We start from the raw sequence: 16,140 nt of genomic DNA on the forward strand, positions 1-16,140 counted from the left end.
GCTGGACTCCCAGCACCCCCATTTACGAGCTATGTACTCTTGACTTAGTTTTTCCATCTGTAAAATAGGAATAGTAAGTGCCAACCTCACAGACATTGTGAGGATGAAATGAGTGTGTATAAAGCTCCTAGAGCATTATCTGGCATCTGATGAGTGTAATGGATTAACAATTGTTTTCACTCTTAGGGCTGCATCTTAATATTTTCCCAAAATGAAATCTGCACATCTGTTTGGGTACTTCTTACAGCAGAGCTCAGTCTCCTTTCCCTGTCAACCTGAGTGGCTATTCTCTCAGTTCAGTGGGTTTAGACTTCTCCTTCCACCTCTCGCTCCCACTGCAGTCCAGCACAGAGCCTTGACTGTTCCCAGGTGATAACTTCCAGGCCACACCTTCCTCACCTCTGTGGGTCACCCCGGCCAGAATCTGCACAGAGGTAGTGCTCTGGGTGTCACTTATATAAATAGATAAATTAGTCCATTCCACTGCCTTCTCTGACACTCCCTCTGGGGCACAAGACATGAGGGTGTTGGTGAACCTGCCATACCACAGATACCAATATCTTTCATGCTCCTGCCAGGGAGAGTGAACATTTTTAAACTCCATCTTACATACAGTTTCAACTCTTTAGTCAAAGACGTCCATAATGAAGGAACTCCTGGCTTGCATCAAAAGAACACTTCCCAGTAATGATGGGGGAAAAAAGCCTGGAGAAAGAAGTGGCAGGTACTCTTTGCTCATTAGAAAACAGGTATCAAAGCACGAGTTGTAGCTAGAGGAAAACCCAGAAGGAACAGGCCAGCACTGCTCCTGAACAATAGCTACAGGTAAGTAGCAAACCCTTTGATAGAAGCTTCATGTTGACAGGGTTTCAAACGCTGCCCTGAAATGACAGCATTTTAACAGCAGCCAAGTGACAGGGAAACTGAAATTCCAACACCATCCGACTCCAAAAACTAAGCTTATCCAGAAATCTGCCGCTTTACCTGTTCTCTTAAAAACTGTCTCCAGGGACTTCCCTGGTGGTCCAGCAGATAAGAATCCACCTGGCAATGCAGGAGACAGGCGTTCGATCCCTGGTCAGGGAATTAGGATCCCATGGCTCAGATGGTAAAGAATCTACCTGCAACACAGGAGACCCAGGTTCAATTCCTGGGTCAGGAAGATCCCCTGGAAAAGGTAATGGCTACCCACTCCAGTATTCTTGCCTGAAGAATCCCACGGACAGAGGAGCCTGGCAGGCTACAGTCCATGGGGTCACAAAGTTGGACACAACTGCGTGCATGCCATGCAGCAACTAAGGCCAGGCACCAGCACTAGGATTCTGTGTGCCCCATGACAGATCCCACACGATCCAGCGAAGATCCTGTGTGCTCAAATAAGACCTGATGCAGCCAAATAAATAAAGACAAAAGAAACTAACAACAACAACTGTCTCCAGTGCTGACTATTGGTTCTCTGGACCAGATGATGCTCAGGCCACCAAACCGCCTCAGATCAGGCTTAAATAGGAAGTCTGGACAAAGCTCCCCTGTGCCAGGCTACATTTTAAACAGTTAACACTGAGGTTTTTCTTCCTTTCTTGAGGTAAATATGGACTATGTATATCTGACTGGCTTTCCCCACTTATGCCTCTTAAGTATTCCATATGTGTGTGTATATATTTATATCCCTTGTCCACTGAAACTTTAAACACATTCTTTCTCCCAAAGGCTTCAGAGTGCAAATTTGGTGGGACCTTTCAGAATCCTGCACATGGCTGCAGTTCAGATCAAAAGTGCCCTCCCACTTTTGTCCCCATACAGGTATGCCCTCCCACATTCCCTATGGCATCTGCACAGCACTTTTCACAGCTGAAATGACTGTGCTTGTTTACTGTCTATTGGGAAGATAAATTTTACCAGAGGAGGGACACTACCCACAGCTGTATCCCCAACAGAGCTAGGCATGTATTTATTAACAGTTAGATTTTATGAATCAGTGAGGAAGTTTGTTTTAGTAAAAAAGAAGAGAATAAAAAAGACAACAGTTGTTGGAAATTATAAATTTTTTCTACCAAAAAAAGTAATCAAACATAAGGTTTCTGATTCTCTTCTGATCAATGGCATAAGAGACATTGCAAATTTACTTAAATGGAGCCCTTTAAAACTATGTTCGTGGAAGCAACCCAAGTGGTGAATGAATGATAAACAAAATGTGGTGCATACATACAATGGAATATTATACCACATGCTAAAACATGATGAAATTTGCAAACAATATGCTAAGTGAGCCAGACACGAAAAGGCAAATATTGTATGACTTCACTTACATGGAACTGGGTACTACTACAGTAGTCAAATTTATAGATATGGAAAGTGGACCAGGGGCTAAGGAAAGGGGAGAAGGAGTTTTCTTTAATGGAGTTTCTGTTTAGGAAAATCAAAGTTCTGGAAATAGACAGTCGTGATGATTGCACAACACTGTGAGTGCTGGATTCATGTTAATATGACATGTTAATTATAAATTCACAAATTTATAATTTTCAATTCCATGTTAATAGCATGGAATTGCACATTTAAAATGGTTAAAATGGTAAACTTTATGTTATATATATTTTACCATAATTTAAAAAACTGTGATGGGCAACCCAACAATAAACTAAGAACTTAGACTTGATGAAAAGCATTAAAGGCATGATATCATTAAGAGGGCAGCATAAGTCATTCCTGACTTCACTCCACCCTCACAAGAAGAACAACTAATAATTCCATAAATGAGCTAAATGAATTCAACCTAATCCTCTTCTATTGGACTTTTTTGGGCCCCCCTCCCATTTCTCACCACTAAGAACAGTTGTACACCAAATCTTTTTACATGTCATAATTATTTCCTTGGTAAATTATAGGAAGCAGAATCAAGGAATATGAACATCTTAAAAACTATTGCTACAAATGTCCTATATTCCATCCCTGGGTCAGGAAGACCCGCAGGAGAAGGGAATGGCAACCCACTCCAGTATTCTTGCCTGGAGAATTCCATGGACAGAGGAGTCTGGTGGGCTACAGTCCATGGGTCATAAAGAGTTGACACAACTGAGTAACTAACACCTTCACTTTCACAAATGTCCCAGTGGACATTCCTACCAGCAGAGCCTGCCTGAGAGTCCACTATCCCTGCCTGTGCAACCACACACCACAGAAGCCTTTGAGGTTTCAGTTTTTCAGGGTGCTGCAACTATTTGAGTTTCCATTGATTGCCTATTTGTAAAGTGCCTTGTCTAACTCAATGAAACTAAGCCATGCCTGTGGGGCCACCCAAGACGGGAGGGTCATGGTGGAGAGGGCTGACAGAATGTGGTCCACTGGAGAAGGGAATGGCAAACCACGTCAGTATTCTTGCCTTGAGAACCCCATGAATAGTATGAAAAGGCAAAACGATAGGATACTGAAAGAGGAACTCCCCAGGTCAGTAGGTGCCCAATATGCTACTGGAGATCAGTGGAGAAATAACTCCAGAAATAATGAAGAGAAGGAGCCAAAGCAAAAACACTACCCAGTTGTGGATGTGACTGGTGGTAGAAGCAATGTCCAATGCTGTAAAGAGCAATATTGCATAGGAACCTGGAATGTCAGGTCCATGAATCAAGGCAAATTGGAAGTGGTCAAACAAGAGACGGCAAGAGTGAACATTGACATTCTAGGAATCAGCAAACTAAAATGGACTGGAATGGGTGAATTTAACTCAGATGATCATTATATTTACTACTGCGGGCAGGAATCCCTCAGAAGAAATGGAGTAGCCATCATGGTCAACAAAAGAGTCCGAAATGCAGTACTTGGATGCAATCTCAAAAACGACAGAATGATCTCTGTTCATTTCCAAGGCAAACCACTCAATATCACAGTAATCCAAGTCTATGCCCCAAACAGTAATGCTGAAGAGGCTGAAGTTGAACGGTTTTATGAAGACCTACAAAACCTTTTAGAACTAACACCCACAAAAGATGTTCTTTTCATCATAGGGGACTAGAATGCAAAACTAGGAAGTCAGAAAACACCTGGAGTAACGGGCAAATTTGGCCTTGGAATACAGAATGAAGCAGGGCAAAGGCTAATAGAGGTTTGCCAAGAGAATGCACTGGTCATAGCAAACACCCTCTTCCAACAACACAAGAGAAGACTCTACACATGGACATCACCAGATGGTCAACACCAAAATCAGACTGATTATATTCTTTGCAGCCAAAGATGGAGAAGCTCTATACAGTCAGCAAAAACAAGACCAGGAGCTGACTGTGTCTCAGATCATGAACTCCTTATTGCCAAATTCAGACTTAAATTGAAGAAAGTAGGGAAAACCACTAGACCATTCAGGTATGACCTAAATCAAATCCCTTATACAGTGGACATGAGAAATAGATTTAAGGGCCTAGATCTGACAGATAGAGTGCCTGATGAACTATGGACGGAGGTTCGTGACATTGTACATGAAACAGGGATCAAGACCATCCCAATGGAAAAGAAATGCAAAAAAGCAAAATGGCTGTCTGAGGAGGACTTACAAATAGCTGTGAAAAGAACAGAAGCAAAAAGCAAAGGAGAAAAGGAAAGACATAAGCATCTGAATGCAGAGTTCCAAAGAATAGCAAGACGAGATAAGAAAGCCTTCCTCACCAATCAATGCAAAGAAATAGAGGAAAAGAACAGAATAGGAAAGAACAGAGATCTCTTCCAGAAAATTAGAGATACCAAGGGAACATTTCATGCAAAGATGGGCACAATAAAGGACAGAAATGGTATGGACCTAACAGAAGCAGAAGATATTAAGAAGAGGTGGCAAGAATACACAGAAGAACTGTACAAAAAAGATCTTCATGACCAAGATAATCACGATGGTGTGATCACTCACCTAGAGCCAGACATCCTGGAATGCAAAGTCAGGTGGGCCTTAGAAAGCATCACTACAAAGCATCACTTAGTGGAGGTGATGGGATCCAGTTGAGCTATTTCAAATCCTGCAAGATGATGCTGTTCATTTCCAAGGCAAACCAAAACTCATGATGTTCATCATCAGTGCTGCACTCAATATGCCATCAAATTTGGAGAACTCAGCAGTGGCCACAGGACTGGAAAAGGTCAGTTTTCATTTCAATCCCAAAGAAAGGCAATGCCAAAGAATGCGCAAACTACCGCACAATTGCACTCATCTCACACGCTAGTAAAGTAATGCTCAAAATTCTCCAAGCCAGGCTTCAGCAATACGTGAACCGTGAACTCCCTGATGTTCAAGCTGGTTTTAGAAAAGGCAGAGGAACCAGAGATCAAATTGCCAACATCTGCTGGATCATGTAAAAAGCAAGAGAGTTCCAGAAAAACATCTACTTCTGCTTTATTGACTATGCTAAAGCCTTTGACTGTGTGGATCACAATAAAGTGTGGAAAATTCTGAAAGAGATGGGAATACCGGACCACCTGACCTGCCTCTTGAGAAACCTGTATGCAAGTCAGGAAGCAACAGTTAGAACTGGACATGGAACAACAGACTGGTTCCAAATAGGAAAAGGAGTACGTTAAGGCTGTATATTGTCATCCTGCTTATTTAACTTATATGCAGAGTACATCATGAGAAACGTTGGGCTGGAAGAAGCACAAGCTGGAATCAAGATTGCTGGGAGAAATATCAATAACATCAGATATGCAGATGACACCACCCTTATGGCAGAAAGTGAAGAGGAACTAAAATGCCTCTTGATGAAAATGAAAGAGGAGAGTGAAAAGGTTGGCTTAAAGCTCAACATTCAGAAAACGAAGATCATGGCATCTTGTCCCATCAGTTCATGGGAAATAGATGGGAAAACAGTGGAAACAGTGTCAGACTTTATTTTGTGGGGCTCCAAAATCACTGCAGATGGTGACTGTAGCCATGAAATTAAAAGACGCTTACTCCTTGGAAGAAAAGTTATGACCAACCTAGATAGCATATTCAAAAGCAGAGACATTACTTTGCCAACAAAGGTCTGTCTAGTCGAGGCTATGGTTTTTCCAGTAGTCATGTATGGATGTGAGAGTTGGACTGTGAAGAAAGCTGAGCGCCGAAGAATTGATGCTTTTGAACTGTGGTGCTGGAAAAGACTCTTGAGAGTCCCTTGCACTGCATGGAGATCCAACCAGTTCATTCTGAAGATCAGCCTGGGGATTTCTTTGGAAGGAATGATGCTGAAGCTGAAACTCCAGTCCTTTGGCCACCTCATGTGAAGAGTTGACTCATTGGAAAAAGTGGGAGTCTGATGGTCGGAAGGATTGGGGGCAGGAGGAGAAAGGGACGACAGAGGATGAGATGGCTGGATGGCATCACTGACTCGATGGACATGAGTCTGCGTGTACTCCAGGAGTTGGTGATGGACAGGGAGGCCTGGCGTGGTGCGATTCACGGGGTCGCAAAGAGTCGGTCACAACTGAGTGACTCAACTGAACTGAACTGACACCCCCTTTTCTATACGTATTTCTTTAGCAAATTGTTTACATCATTATTCCATTGAGTGTTTGTCTTTTCTTATTAAGGTCTGAATGTGTTTTATATATTCAAGATATTAACATATCAAAGACAACAGATTTTTTTACCCAATTCATCACATGCCTTTTAACTTTTAATAATGTTTTTTTTTTTTGCTGTACCAAATGGAATCTATTTCTTAAGCCTTTTTTCTACCATTTTCCTCTGAATTCCTAAAGTTGGCAAAGTCTTTGTAGGTGTGAGCTTTAACACTCATTGTCATGTTTCTCCCAAGGGCTTCATATCTAAAAATGACTTTACAACATGTGGAAGAAATCAAGAGGCTTTGATTTTTCCCGTTTGTGGATAGGAGACTGAGCCACAACGACCAACGGATTTTCTTGTGTCACTAGAGAAACCACAACCTAAGAAACCAGATCAAGAACATCCAATTCCACAAAGTAGGGATGGCAAGCCAACTTCGCCTCCTCTGACAGTATCGCTCTATTGGTCCTGGCTGTCCTGGATGTTCTATGCTGATGCCTAACAGCTGCTGGGCCTCTGTGATGAACTAGCAATGGCCTCCAGGGGTAGGTGGAGAGCATGTGCCTTGAAAACTGCCACAGGGGCAGAGAGTGTGTCCAGACACTGTGAGAAGGGAAGGGGTGTTAATGATAATTGTGTTGAGACAAGAGGCATAACCTGGAATTATTCCAGGCAGAAGGAATATATGGCCATCCTGGGCATAGGGAACAACACAGTAGAAGAGGGTAAGTGAAGTTAAAGTAGCTCAGTTGTGTCCGACTCTTTGTGACCCCATGGACTGTATAGTTTATGGAATTCTCCAGGTCAGAATACTGGAGTGGGTAGCCTATCTCTTCTCCAGCGGATCTTCCCAGCCCAGGAATTAAACAAGGGTCTCTTGCATTGCAGGCGAATTCTTTACCAACTGAGCTATCAGGGAAGCCCTGCTATCAGGAAAGAGGGGACCAAGGCCCCAAAAGCTTACAGAATGATCATGGTTGCACAGCTGGTAAATGCAGAACTGGTGTAGGCTTCCATGCATTTTCCATAGTGCCTCAAAGCTACTGCTAACCTACTGTGAACCTTTGGGCGAGTCTCCCTTAGGAAGCATTACTATGAACTAAGCTGGTGGAGGTGATGGAATTCCAAATGAGCTATTCAAATCCTAAAAGATGATGCTGTTAAAATACTGCACTCAATAAGTCAGCAAATTTGGAAAACTCGGCAGTGGCCACAGGATTGGAAAAGGTCAGTTTTCGTTCCAATCCCAAAGAAAGGCAATGTTAAAGAATGTTCAAACTACTGCACAATTGCACTCATCTCACATGCTAGCAAAGTAATTCTCAAAATTTTCCAAGCCAGGCTTCAACAGTACATGAACCATGAACCTCCAGCTGTTCAAGCTGGATCTAGAAAAGGCAGAAGAACCAGAGATCAAATTGCCAACATTCACTGTATCATGGAGAAAGCCCTCCACCATGTGACATTTGATAAATTATGTTTCTTTGGTCATTGTTTGCGCGGTTCGCTGTGTTACACCAGTAGGCTTTTCTTTTTTATCCTTTTGGGCGGGCGCGGCGGAGCAAACTCCCCTGTTCAGACCAGACAAGGCCCAGGCTGAGGAGACCCTTCACCCTCCCACGCAGATCCCCTGGGGCTCCTTCTTGGCCGGTGGCCTCAGCTACCCTCTACTAGGTACCCGAGCTGTCGTTACATATCACAGACCGAGAGGGGGTGAGAGCGCGGAGGCTCGGCGGAGAGCCGGGAGAGACAGGAGCCAGGACCGGCCAGGGAGGGCGGCACCCAGTCAGGCGGGTGTGGCGAGGTTCGGTCCAGGGACTCCGCCTGGGCCCCGCCCCGCCGCCGGCCTCGGCCCCGCCCTCGGCCCCGCCCCTGGGATTCGCAGGTCCTGTGCCGACCTCTCCACACTGCCGGAGCCGCCCACCACTGATTTCATTGGCTACCTCGCCGTTCCCGCCCCCAGACACCAGCTGATTTCCGCAGCCAATCGGCAGGCGCGGCGGCGGCGGGTCTCGGTGGATCCCGGATGCTGAGGTACCGGGCCTGCTGGAGGGGGGCGACGGTCCTAATTCGGGGCAGTGGCGTCGCCCCGCTTGTAGTCTGGGTGGCCAGCTGCCACTCCTGGGACTCTGAGGTCACCCTCCTGCAGCTGGAGGTACCGCGACCCAGTCTGTCGAGGGCTGGCCGGAGGTTTCTGGGGTGGAGGTCGGAGGTCGTGCCTCTGTGGAACGTTGGGACAGCTCCTGTTTGGGGGTCCCCCTTCCTTTCGCGGAAGGACCTCCGAGGGAAATGGAGGCCCCGGGACTTCTTGCAGGCGCTGAGCTCCGACGGGAAGGTCCGCTCGAGCCCCGGCCGCCGCGGGTGACCCTCGGACATCCGGAGAGCCGCCTCTTACCTCCCTCCCCGCGAGCCGGCGGGGGCTCCGGAGTGCGGGGAGGGGGCTGGGACCAGGGAGGGGTCTCTCCTTGGCCCCGCTCTTCCTAGGGGGCCGCATCCCTTCTGGCTCCCAAGAAACCGAGTGCCAATTGTTTCAGGCTGTTGTTCCCGGTTTTGAGATTTCATTTCTGGAAGTTCATTCGAGCCACTTGGAGAGCGAAAAGGCTGTATTGTGGCTTCTGCACTTGTCTGGAAGTGAAAATAAAAACCAGACTTGGGAAGGTTCTGAAGGCCAAGGGAGCTGTGAGAAACCGGACGAATTCCTTAGTTTGACAGAAATCTTCCCCTTAACTTGCCTCACTTGTTACATAATTCAAGCCGTTTCAAGATCAGAGTATTTAGTCTCATAATTCTTCTAAGCAAATGTTCTTAGTCTTGACCTTAAGTAAAACTACTTTGGAATGCTTGAAGAATTGAGCAAGAATTTTTTTTGTAAAAGGTTCTGAGTTTAAGAGTCTTAGTGCAAGGAAGGAAGTTGGGAGCAGTCCTTACCTCTCGTCAGTGATCCCAGCTGCTGCTTTATTACTCCAGGACCAAAAAGAGAAGTTATTTCTGTACATCTGTGGGTTCTGGGGAGACATAGCAATGGATGAGGAATAAAGGGAGAAGAAAGGGGATTCTTGTTTTTTGCTCAAAAATATGTAATTAGGAAAAAATGTATTTATTTGCCTATCTCTTCCTTCATCTCAGCCAGCATAAATACGTTTTGATATTTTTTGTGCACAAAATACTCAACACATGTCATGAGTATGTGTTGAGTATTTAGTTTAGGGAAAGAAGTCATCTCTAACAAGAAGACGACATTTATCTTTATTGTAGTCCCAGAGGAATCAATATACCTTGTGTGAAATTAACCTTGGGGTTTGGTTTTCAGTTAAGGAAATGAGGCAGAAGGAGGTGATGACCAAGACCTTCCAGGGCCCAGCTGTGGTCTGTAGGACTCCGACCAGCCACGTTTACATGTTTGAGAATGGTGTTGAGGACTCCGAGGACTCCTCTGAGGAAGAGTCCCACCGAGTGGCCCTGCGGCCCCGGGGCAAGGAGGGCCAGAAGAAGGGTGCCCACCACTCTCACCGGCCAGGAGCAGGGGACGTGGTGCTGCTGCAGCGGGAGCTGGCCCAGGGGGACAGCCTGAACAAGCTCGCTCTTCAGTATGGCTGCAAAGTAAGAAACCCCACAAGAGAAGGCGCCACCTGCCCCTTGGCCCTGTGTTAAGAGGAACAGAGACACTCACTAAAGGTTGGGGACCCTTCCTACCTCTTCCTGACCCCCAGAAGTGGTTGGGAGAAGCCTGTTCTAGAGTAAAGGACACTCCTTTCTAGCTAGAGATGGAGAGCAGGTGGAATGACCTGTTCATCACAGAGAGAGGGAATTAGGAGTTTCAGGCGATGGGACAGTTCCCTCTCTGCCCAGTACTTCTGGTCTTCCTTGTCCTTCCAAACTAAAATTCTGAAACCTTCTTTTCTCTTTTGAGCACATTTTATTTAACGCATAATGGGCCAGAGATGCCAGGCAGAGTTTATCCAAGATTTCTTTGGTGTGCTTGCTTTTATTTTTTTTGCTACTTTTCTATTTTTAAACCTTTCTTGCTAATTGTAGCTTATTTGATTGGTAAATTTTTGCCCTCTTTCAGAACTGCATGATCTGTCCTTTGTATGCTGTGTATCTATATAACCCTATTTCTCTCTTTAATTATGTTTTTAGCATTCAGAGTGATTAACAATGGCAAAGTAAGTAGGAGGGTATTTATTGAATTGTTGCATTTTCTTCTAGATTCAAACTTTCATTTTGCTAGCACTGTGCTGCTATTTTCTATGGCTCTCTCCAAAGCTATATAAGCTACTTGTCTAAAAAATCCTTTTATCCTTGAAGGGTCTCACATTTATCTAACAGGGATCAAATGACTCAACATGTTGTGTGGGACTGTTGTTTCCCATGGTATTAAACTGGTCTCCAGGGACACATGCCAGCCTGCTCAGTTGCTAAGTCATGTCCAGTTCTTTGTGACCCCATGGACTGTCGCCATCTACCTCCCCTGTCCATGGGATTCTCCAGGCAAGAATACTAGAGTGGGTTGCCATTTCCTACTCCAGGGATCTTCCTGAACCAGGGATCGAACCTGCATCTCCTGCATTGGCAGGCGGATTCTTTACCACTGAGCCACCTGGAAAGCCCCTTGGGACTAATAATGGTCTCTAAATCGTACTGAGATTTTCATTTGATCCTAATAATCAGCTTCTGTAGGCATACTAAATGGTTTATAGAACAAGGGCTAAAAATTGAATCCTTTCCTACAAAGACCTGAATAGATGCAGTGGGCTTCTTGAAATGCTGATGTTTAACAAATCCAAAAGAACTATATAATTTATCTAATAAGTGATCAGTTTTCCTATTTGAAGTAAATACGTTTGATGTTAGCTTATTAGGATCAAAGACAAAAATATCTCAAGAACCTTAAGTTACAAGATGTACCCCAATACAATTAAATGGTAAAAGCAATTGCTAAATAATTAAAATAATAAAGATGATTGATTTGAATAAAGTCTGTTGACTATATTTACATTCTAGTTTAAACAGACTTAGGAGTTAAAACCTTAGAATATATCTCTGATGCTTTTGGTAAGTTTTCAGACACTCACTTGAGGGAGGATTTGTCTTTGACTTACATTTCCCCCTACTTTTTAAATCTTAAAGTTTGAGTGTGAGGGGAGTTTGTTATGACTTTGTCATAAACTTTGTTGTGAGTCTTTAAAACTCAGGTCATGTTCCTTTCTCAAGTCATAATATTGAAATGGAAGGTGTCAGTCTGTAGTTTCCAACTTGATGCATACTCTGTGCATGTTTCTAGTTATAAAAAGTGTTCTGAAAGCCTCAAACTGAATTAACTCTAGATTGCTTTTATTTTAAAAATAAGTTTATAGGCCATATAGTACATCTGTAAAGGAAAACGTAGTAGAATCATGAGAGCACACCTTTTAAGAAGTTACATATGAACTAGGTCCTAGTGTTGGTAGAGCTGGCTAAGGCTTTGTGTTTGCTGAATGCTGATATCTACTGCAGCTACTAAATTAAATTCTGATGCAGGAGAGAAGTCAGCCAGACAGGGGCACTGTTGCCTAAAAAGTTAAGTGCAGAAAGGGCTACAGCCTTCTTTTACCATGAAGTGTTTCACCTTAAGGCTTTTTATTGAAGGCACACTTTAAACAAATAAACAATAAATTCTTTTCCAAAACTGATCTTGAGTTGCTCCAATTTGTAAGTCTATACAAAAATTTGATGACTAAGTTGTACATTAAGACCAAGTTAAAGCCAAAAAACAGTTATTCAGCCTGAACTCAATTTTGTAGTTCGTCAGATAAGTGATGTGGGTGTGGATCATCACCCAGGAAGTTTAAGTGCCACTTTTTGGATATTAGTTTTAAACAGCTTTACATGTTTTGTGATGTTTGTCTTCATGGCTTCCCTAGGTTGCAGATATCAAGAAAGTCAACAACTTCATCAGAGAACAAGACTTCTATGCTTTAAAATCTATTAAGATTCCAGTGAAAAACCACGGCATCCTAACAGAGACCCAGAAAGAACTTAGACCCCTCCTGAACTCATCCTCAGAGACCAGAGTGACCCTTGAGGAACAGCCAGACCCAGAGAGAGCAACTGTCAATGCCGGCGCCTCATCTAGCTCACTGACAGATTTCTTTAAGGGCATTGATCAGAATATTGAACATGCAGTTCAGTCAGAAATCTTTTTGAGTGAAAGTTACTCCATAGAGACCTCCAGTCAGCCACTGCTTCTTGCTCCTCCGAAGATACCAACAAATGGTGCAGACTGTGGAATTCGGTGGTGGAATGCTGTTTTTATCATGGTTCTAATTGGAGTTGTTTTACCAGTGTTTTATTTGGTTTATTTTAAAATACACGCTACTAGTGAGACCCCTAGTATCTTGAATACAACTGCTATTCCTAATGGCTCCATGGCAGGGAATCCAGTTCCAGGGCAAGCCCCCAGATTAGCAATTCCAATGCCAACCATCCCCTCTTCAGACAGCCAGTTCAGTCAGACCACCCACGGGGGGAACTAGCTCTTGTTTCTAAGGAATCAGACCAACTTTAGCACTTGGGCTTCTGCTGATGTTGGCCTCTGTGACATGGACAGATTTCAGAAGTTACCATCATGTTCTCAGTCACATTCATCATGGGGAGTGGACTCACCCAAGCTTGTGGGAGCCAAAGCATCAGCATTCTAAGCCTCTTACATCCAGAGAAGAGCGACAGGAGAGACGTTTACACATGCAAATGCTGCTCGTTGAAGGCATTTAGTGGACTGGACTTGTGTGTCTTCACAATAGCACTCTAGGCCCTCATGTTGGACATGCTTGGAGGGAGATGAATGGCCTTGGCAGATGGACCTGCATATGGGAGACCCTGGTGTCAGCTTTGTTTGTGTGTTGCTTTGTCCCCTGCCTACTGTGGAGGGATGACTGGCTCTGAAAAATGATGTTTTGTATCTCCCCAGCAAAGACGGTGTGCAGTAATGAGATGCCAGCCTGTTTCAGGGTGTGATACATTACAGTTGTAACAAGCCCTGCTTCACATTTACACCCAGCTAGCTTTTTTTATGTCATATCTAGAATTTTGAAAGCCCTATCGAAACTGCTGTAATATTGAGTAAATAGCAGTTCTGTTCCTCATAATTTTAGCTCCTTAATCTGACACACAGGCACATTTTAAGCTCTTCATGGTGTAGCCAGCACTTCCTGGCCGGAACATTTGAAGGCTATGGGCCAGTTTCACCTGAGGACCTTTTCCATAGTGATTGCTAACTGGATTCCCCAAGTCAGCATCCTTGGAAGGAGCTCTTTCTGATCTGTGCTGAGTGGGGTAGGTATAGGGAGAAAGATGAGTGCCTTATCACCCAGGTCCCAACACGTGACATTTCTAAAGCTGAGCAGTCACCAGTCCAGTATCTGCTGGCCCCAGTATGCTCCTGGCAAAGTGGTGCAGGGAAAATGGATGTACTTGCTCTGCTTCCTTGATCCCGTTCTTAGGATTTCTAGAATTGTAGAACAGGATTAGGACTCAGTCACCTTTCTTTGGGTGAATACAATGTAGCTTATTGATGTTAAAGTACCGAACACTTAATGTAGAGCCTAGAGGTGACCCTTGCTGTGGAAGACCATAAAAAGAGATGCCTGAGGTTTGCCCATCTTCTCTGACAAGGAAACAGTGGTGTTAAGTTTGGAAGCTCGTGGAGGGCCTGGTTGGCCTCTGAGGCCTTGCTGTTGTAGCAAGTGTGATTGGGGTGAGGGTAGGAGACTGCCTCGGTCCCATGGAGGAGTGGAAATTGTCCAGGGTGGCTGAGTCTTGGAAAGGTCTGCCTCCAGGGAGGAAAAACATGATGCACAAATGCTGAGCTTTGGGCAGATTTAAGGCATTTGACACCTTCGGCCTAGAGATCAGTTTAAAAGAGCTCATGTAAGAAAAGGGGGATGTGGTGGATGAGTACTTGAGATGGGTTTTCAGTTTCCTTGCTCAATCAATTATGTGAAAAACTGTTTTGTCCTGGGTTCAATTAGCAGATTTAAATCATAAAACTAAATGTTTTCTTCAAAGTCAAACTGGTCTTAAAGTGAACTTGTGAATCATTGCTACAGGAAATGTTTTGATCATATAAATGCCTTTCTAGTCAAAAGTTTGTGTGCTGTGCCCAAGGACCACAAGATTCTCTAACATTTTGTCACCATTAATTTCAAAAGGTAGGATGCAGACTCATGAGAAAATGACTTTTGCCAGGCAAAGAACTGTTTACTTTTTTCAAATGGAATAAAATAATTTCTTCTGTGAAGGAAAATTGATTCCTCCCTTTTAATTTGGAAATTGGTAATTCTGAATTAAAAGATGTGGGATGATGCTGGAGAAAATGGAGTTGTCTGTGTCCAGGAGGTGAGGCCTGCCCAAGGCTTATGCCCATGGTTACCCCAATAGGTGAAGAACAAGTCTTAACAAACACAGTCTCACTGATGGCTACATGACATGCTTTAAAATTGTTTTAGGTATACATAAGAGATGGGGAAACAGTGGAAACAGTGTCAGACTTTATTTTCTTGGGCTCCAAAATCACTGCAGATGGTGATTGCAGCCATGAAATTAAAAGATGCTTACTCCTTGGAAGGAAAGTTATGACCAACCTAGATAGCATATTCAAAAGCAGAGACATTACTTTGTTGACTAAGGTCCCTCTAGTCAAGGCTATGGTTTTTCCTGTGGTCATGTATGGATGTGAGAGTTGGACTGTGAAGAAGGCTGAGCGCCGAAGAACTGATGCTTTTGAACTGTGGTGTTGGAGAAGACTCTTGAGAGTCCCTTGGACTGCAAGGAGATCCAACCAGTCCATTCTGAAGGAGATTAGCCCTGGGATTTCTTTGGAAGGAATGATGCTAAAGCTGAAACTCCAGTCCTTTGGCCACCTCATGGGAAGAGTTGACTCATTGGAAAAGACTCTGAAGCTGGGAGGGATTGGGGGCAGGAGGAGAAGGGGACGACAGAGGATGAGATGGCTGGATGGCATCACTGACTTGATGGACGTGAGTCTGAGTGAGCTCTGGGAGTTGGTGATGGACAGGGAGGCCTGGCGTGCTGCGATTCATGGGGTTGCAAATAGTTGGACATGACTGAGCGACTGAACTGAAGAGATACTGTGGAGCTTTCTTTCTGTATGTTTTACTGCATTTGTAGTGTGTTTTGGGAGTTATGTTGTAAAGAAATAATTAGACTTGTTAGGTAGTTTCCAGTCCTTTTGATTGAAGTGTTGTGCTTAATATTGCAGAAGTCTAGGGAATCTGTCATCAGACAAAGGATACTTCCATCTGGGAAGGCAAGGATGCAAAGATGAAGCAGACACCTTAGGGTCACCCAGAGCAGGTCTACCCGGTCACAGCCATGACACAGCCCCTCCTCAGGAATTTAGTTCTTTACTTTGCCTCTGTGAATACCTAAATAAGGGAGAATATGGGCCCTAAGATGATGGCTCATAGAGAGGATTTTAACATTTTTTCCCAGTTTCATTGAGATATAATTGACATACAGCACTATATGAGTTTGAGATGTACAGCATAATGATTTGACAGATATGTTGTGAAATGACTACAAGTTTAGTTAACATCCATCATCTCATGTAGATACAAAAAAAG

The 16,140-nt window shown here is 44.0% G+C and overlaps 1 protein-coding gene across 1 annotated transcript; it reads left to right on the top strand.

The window, feature by feature from the left end:
* The first annotated feature begins 8,478 nt into the window (after window positions 1-8,478).
* Window positions 8,479-14,801, top strand: LYSMD4 (LysM domain containing 4). The gene is made up of 3 exons (XM_040257026.1): window positions 8,479-8,551; window positions 9,828-10,117; window positions 12,421-14,801. The coding sequence occupies exons 2-3, from the start codon at window positions 9,836-9,838 to the stop codon at window positions 13,030-13,032; spliced, it is 894 nt and encodes a 297-aa protein (XP_040112960.1). The 5' UTR covers window positions 8,479-8,551; window positions 9,828-9,835; the 3' UTR covers window positions 13,033-14,801.
* The last annotated feature ends 1,339 nt before the right edge of the window (window positions 14,802-16,140 follow it).

The sequence above is a fragment of the Oryx dammah genome, unplaced genomic scaffold, assembly GCF_014754425.2.
Source record: "Oryx dammah isolate SB20612 unplaced genomic scaffold, SCBI_Odam_1.1 HiC_scaffold_16, whole genome shotgun sequence".
In the NCBI taxonomy this organism is placed as follows: Eukaryota; Metazoa; Chordata; class Mammalia; order Artiodactyla; family Bovidae; genus Oryx; species Oryx dammah.

Bases quoted from the DNA above. Each gene is read 5' to 3' on its own strand.
- LYSMD4 (XM_040257026.1), top strand. From the start codon at position 9,836: ATGAGGCAGAAGGAGGTGATGACCAAGACCTTCCAGGGCCCAGCTGTG. The intron at 10,118-12,420 runs GTAAGAAACCCC...TGGCTTCCCTAG, and splicing joins CTCTTCAGTATGGCTGCAAA to GTTGCAGATATCAAGAAAGT.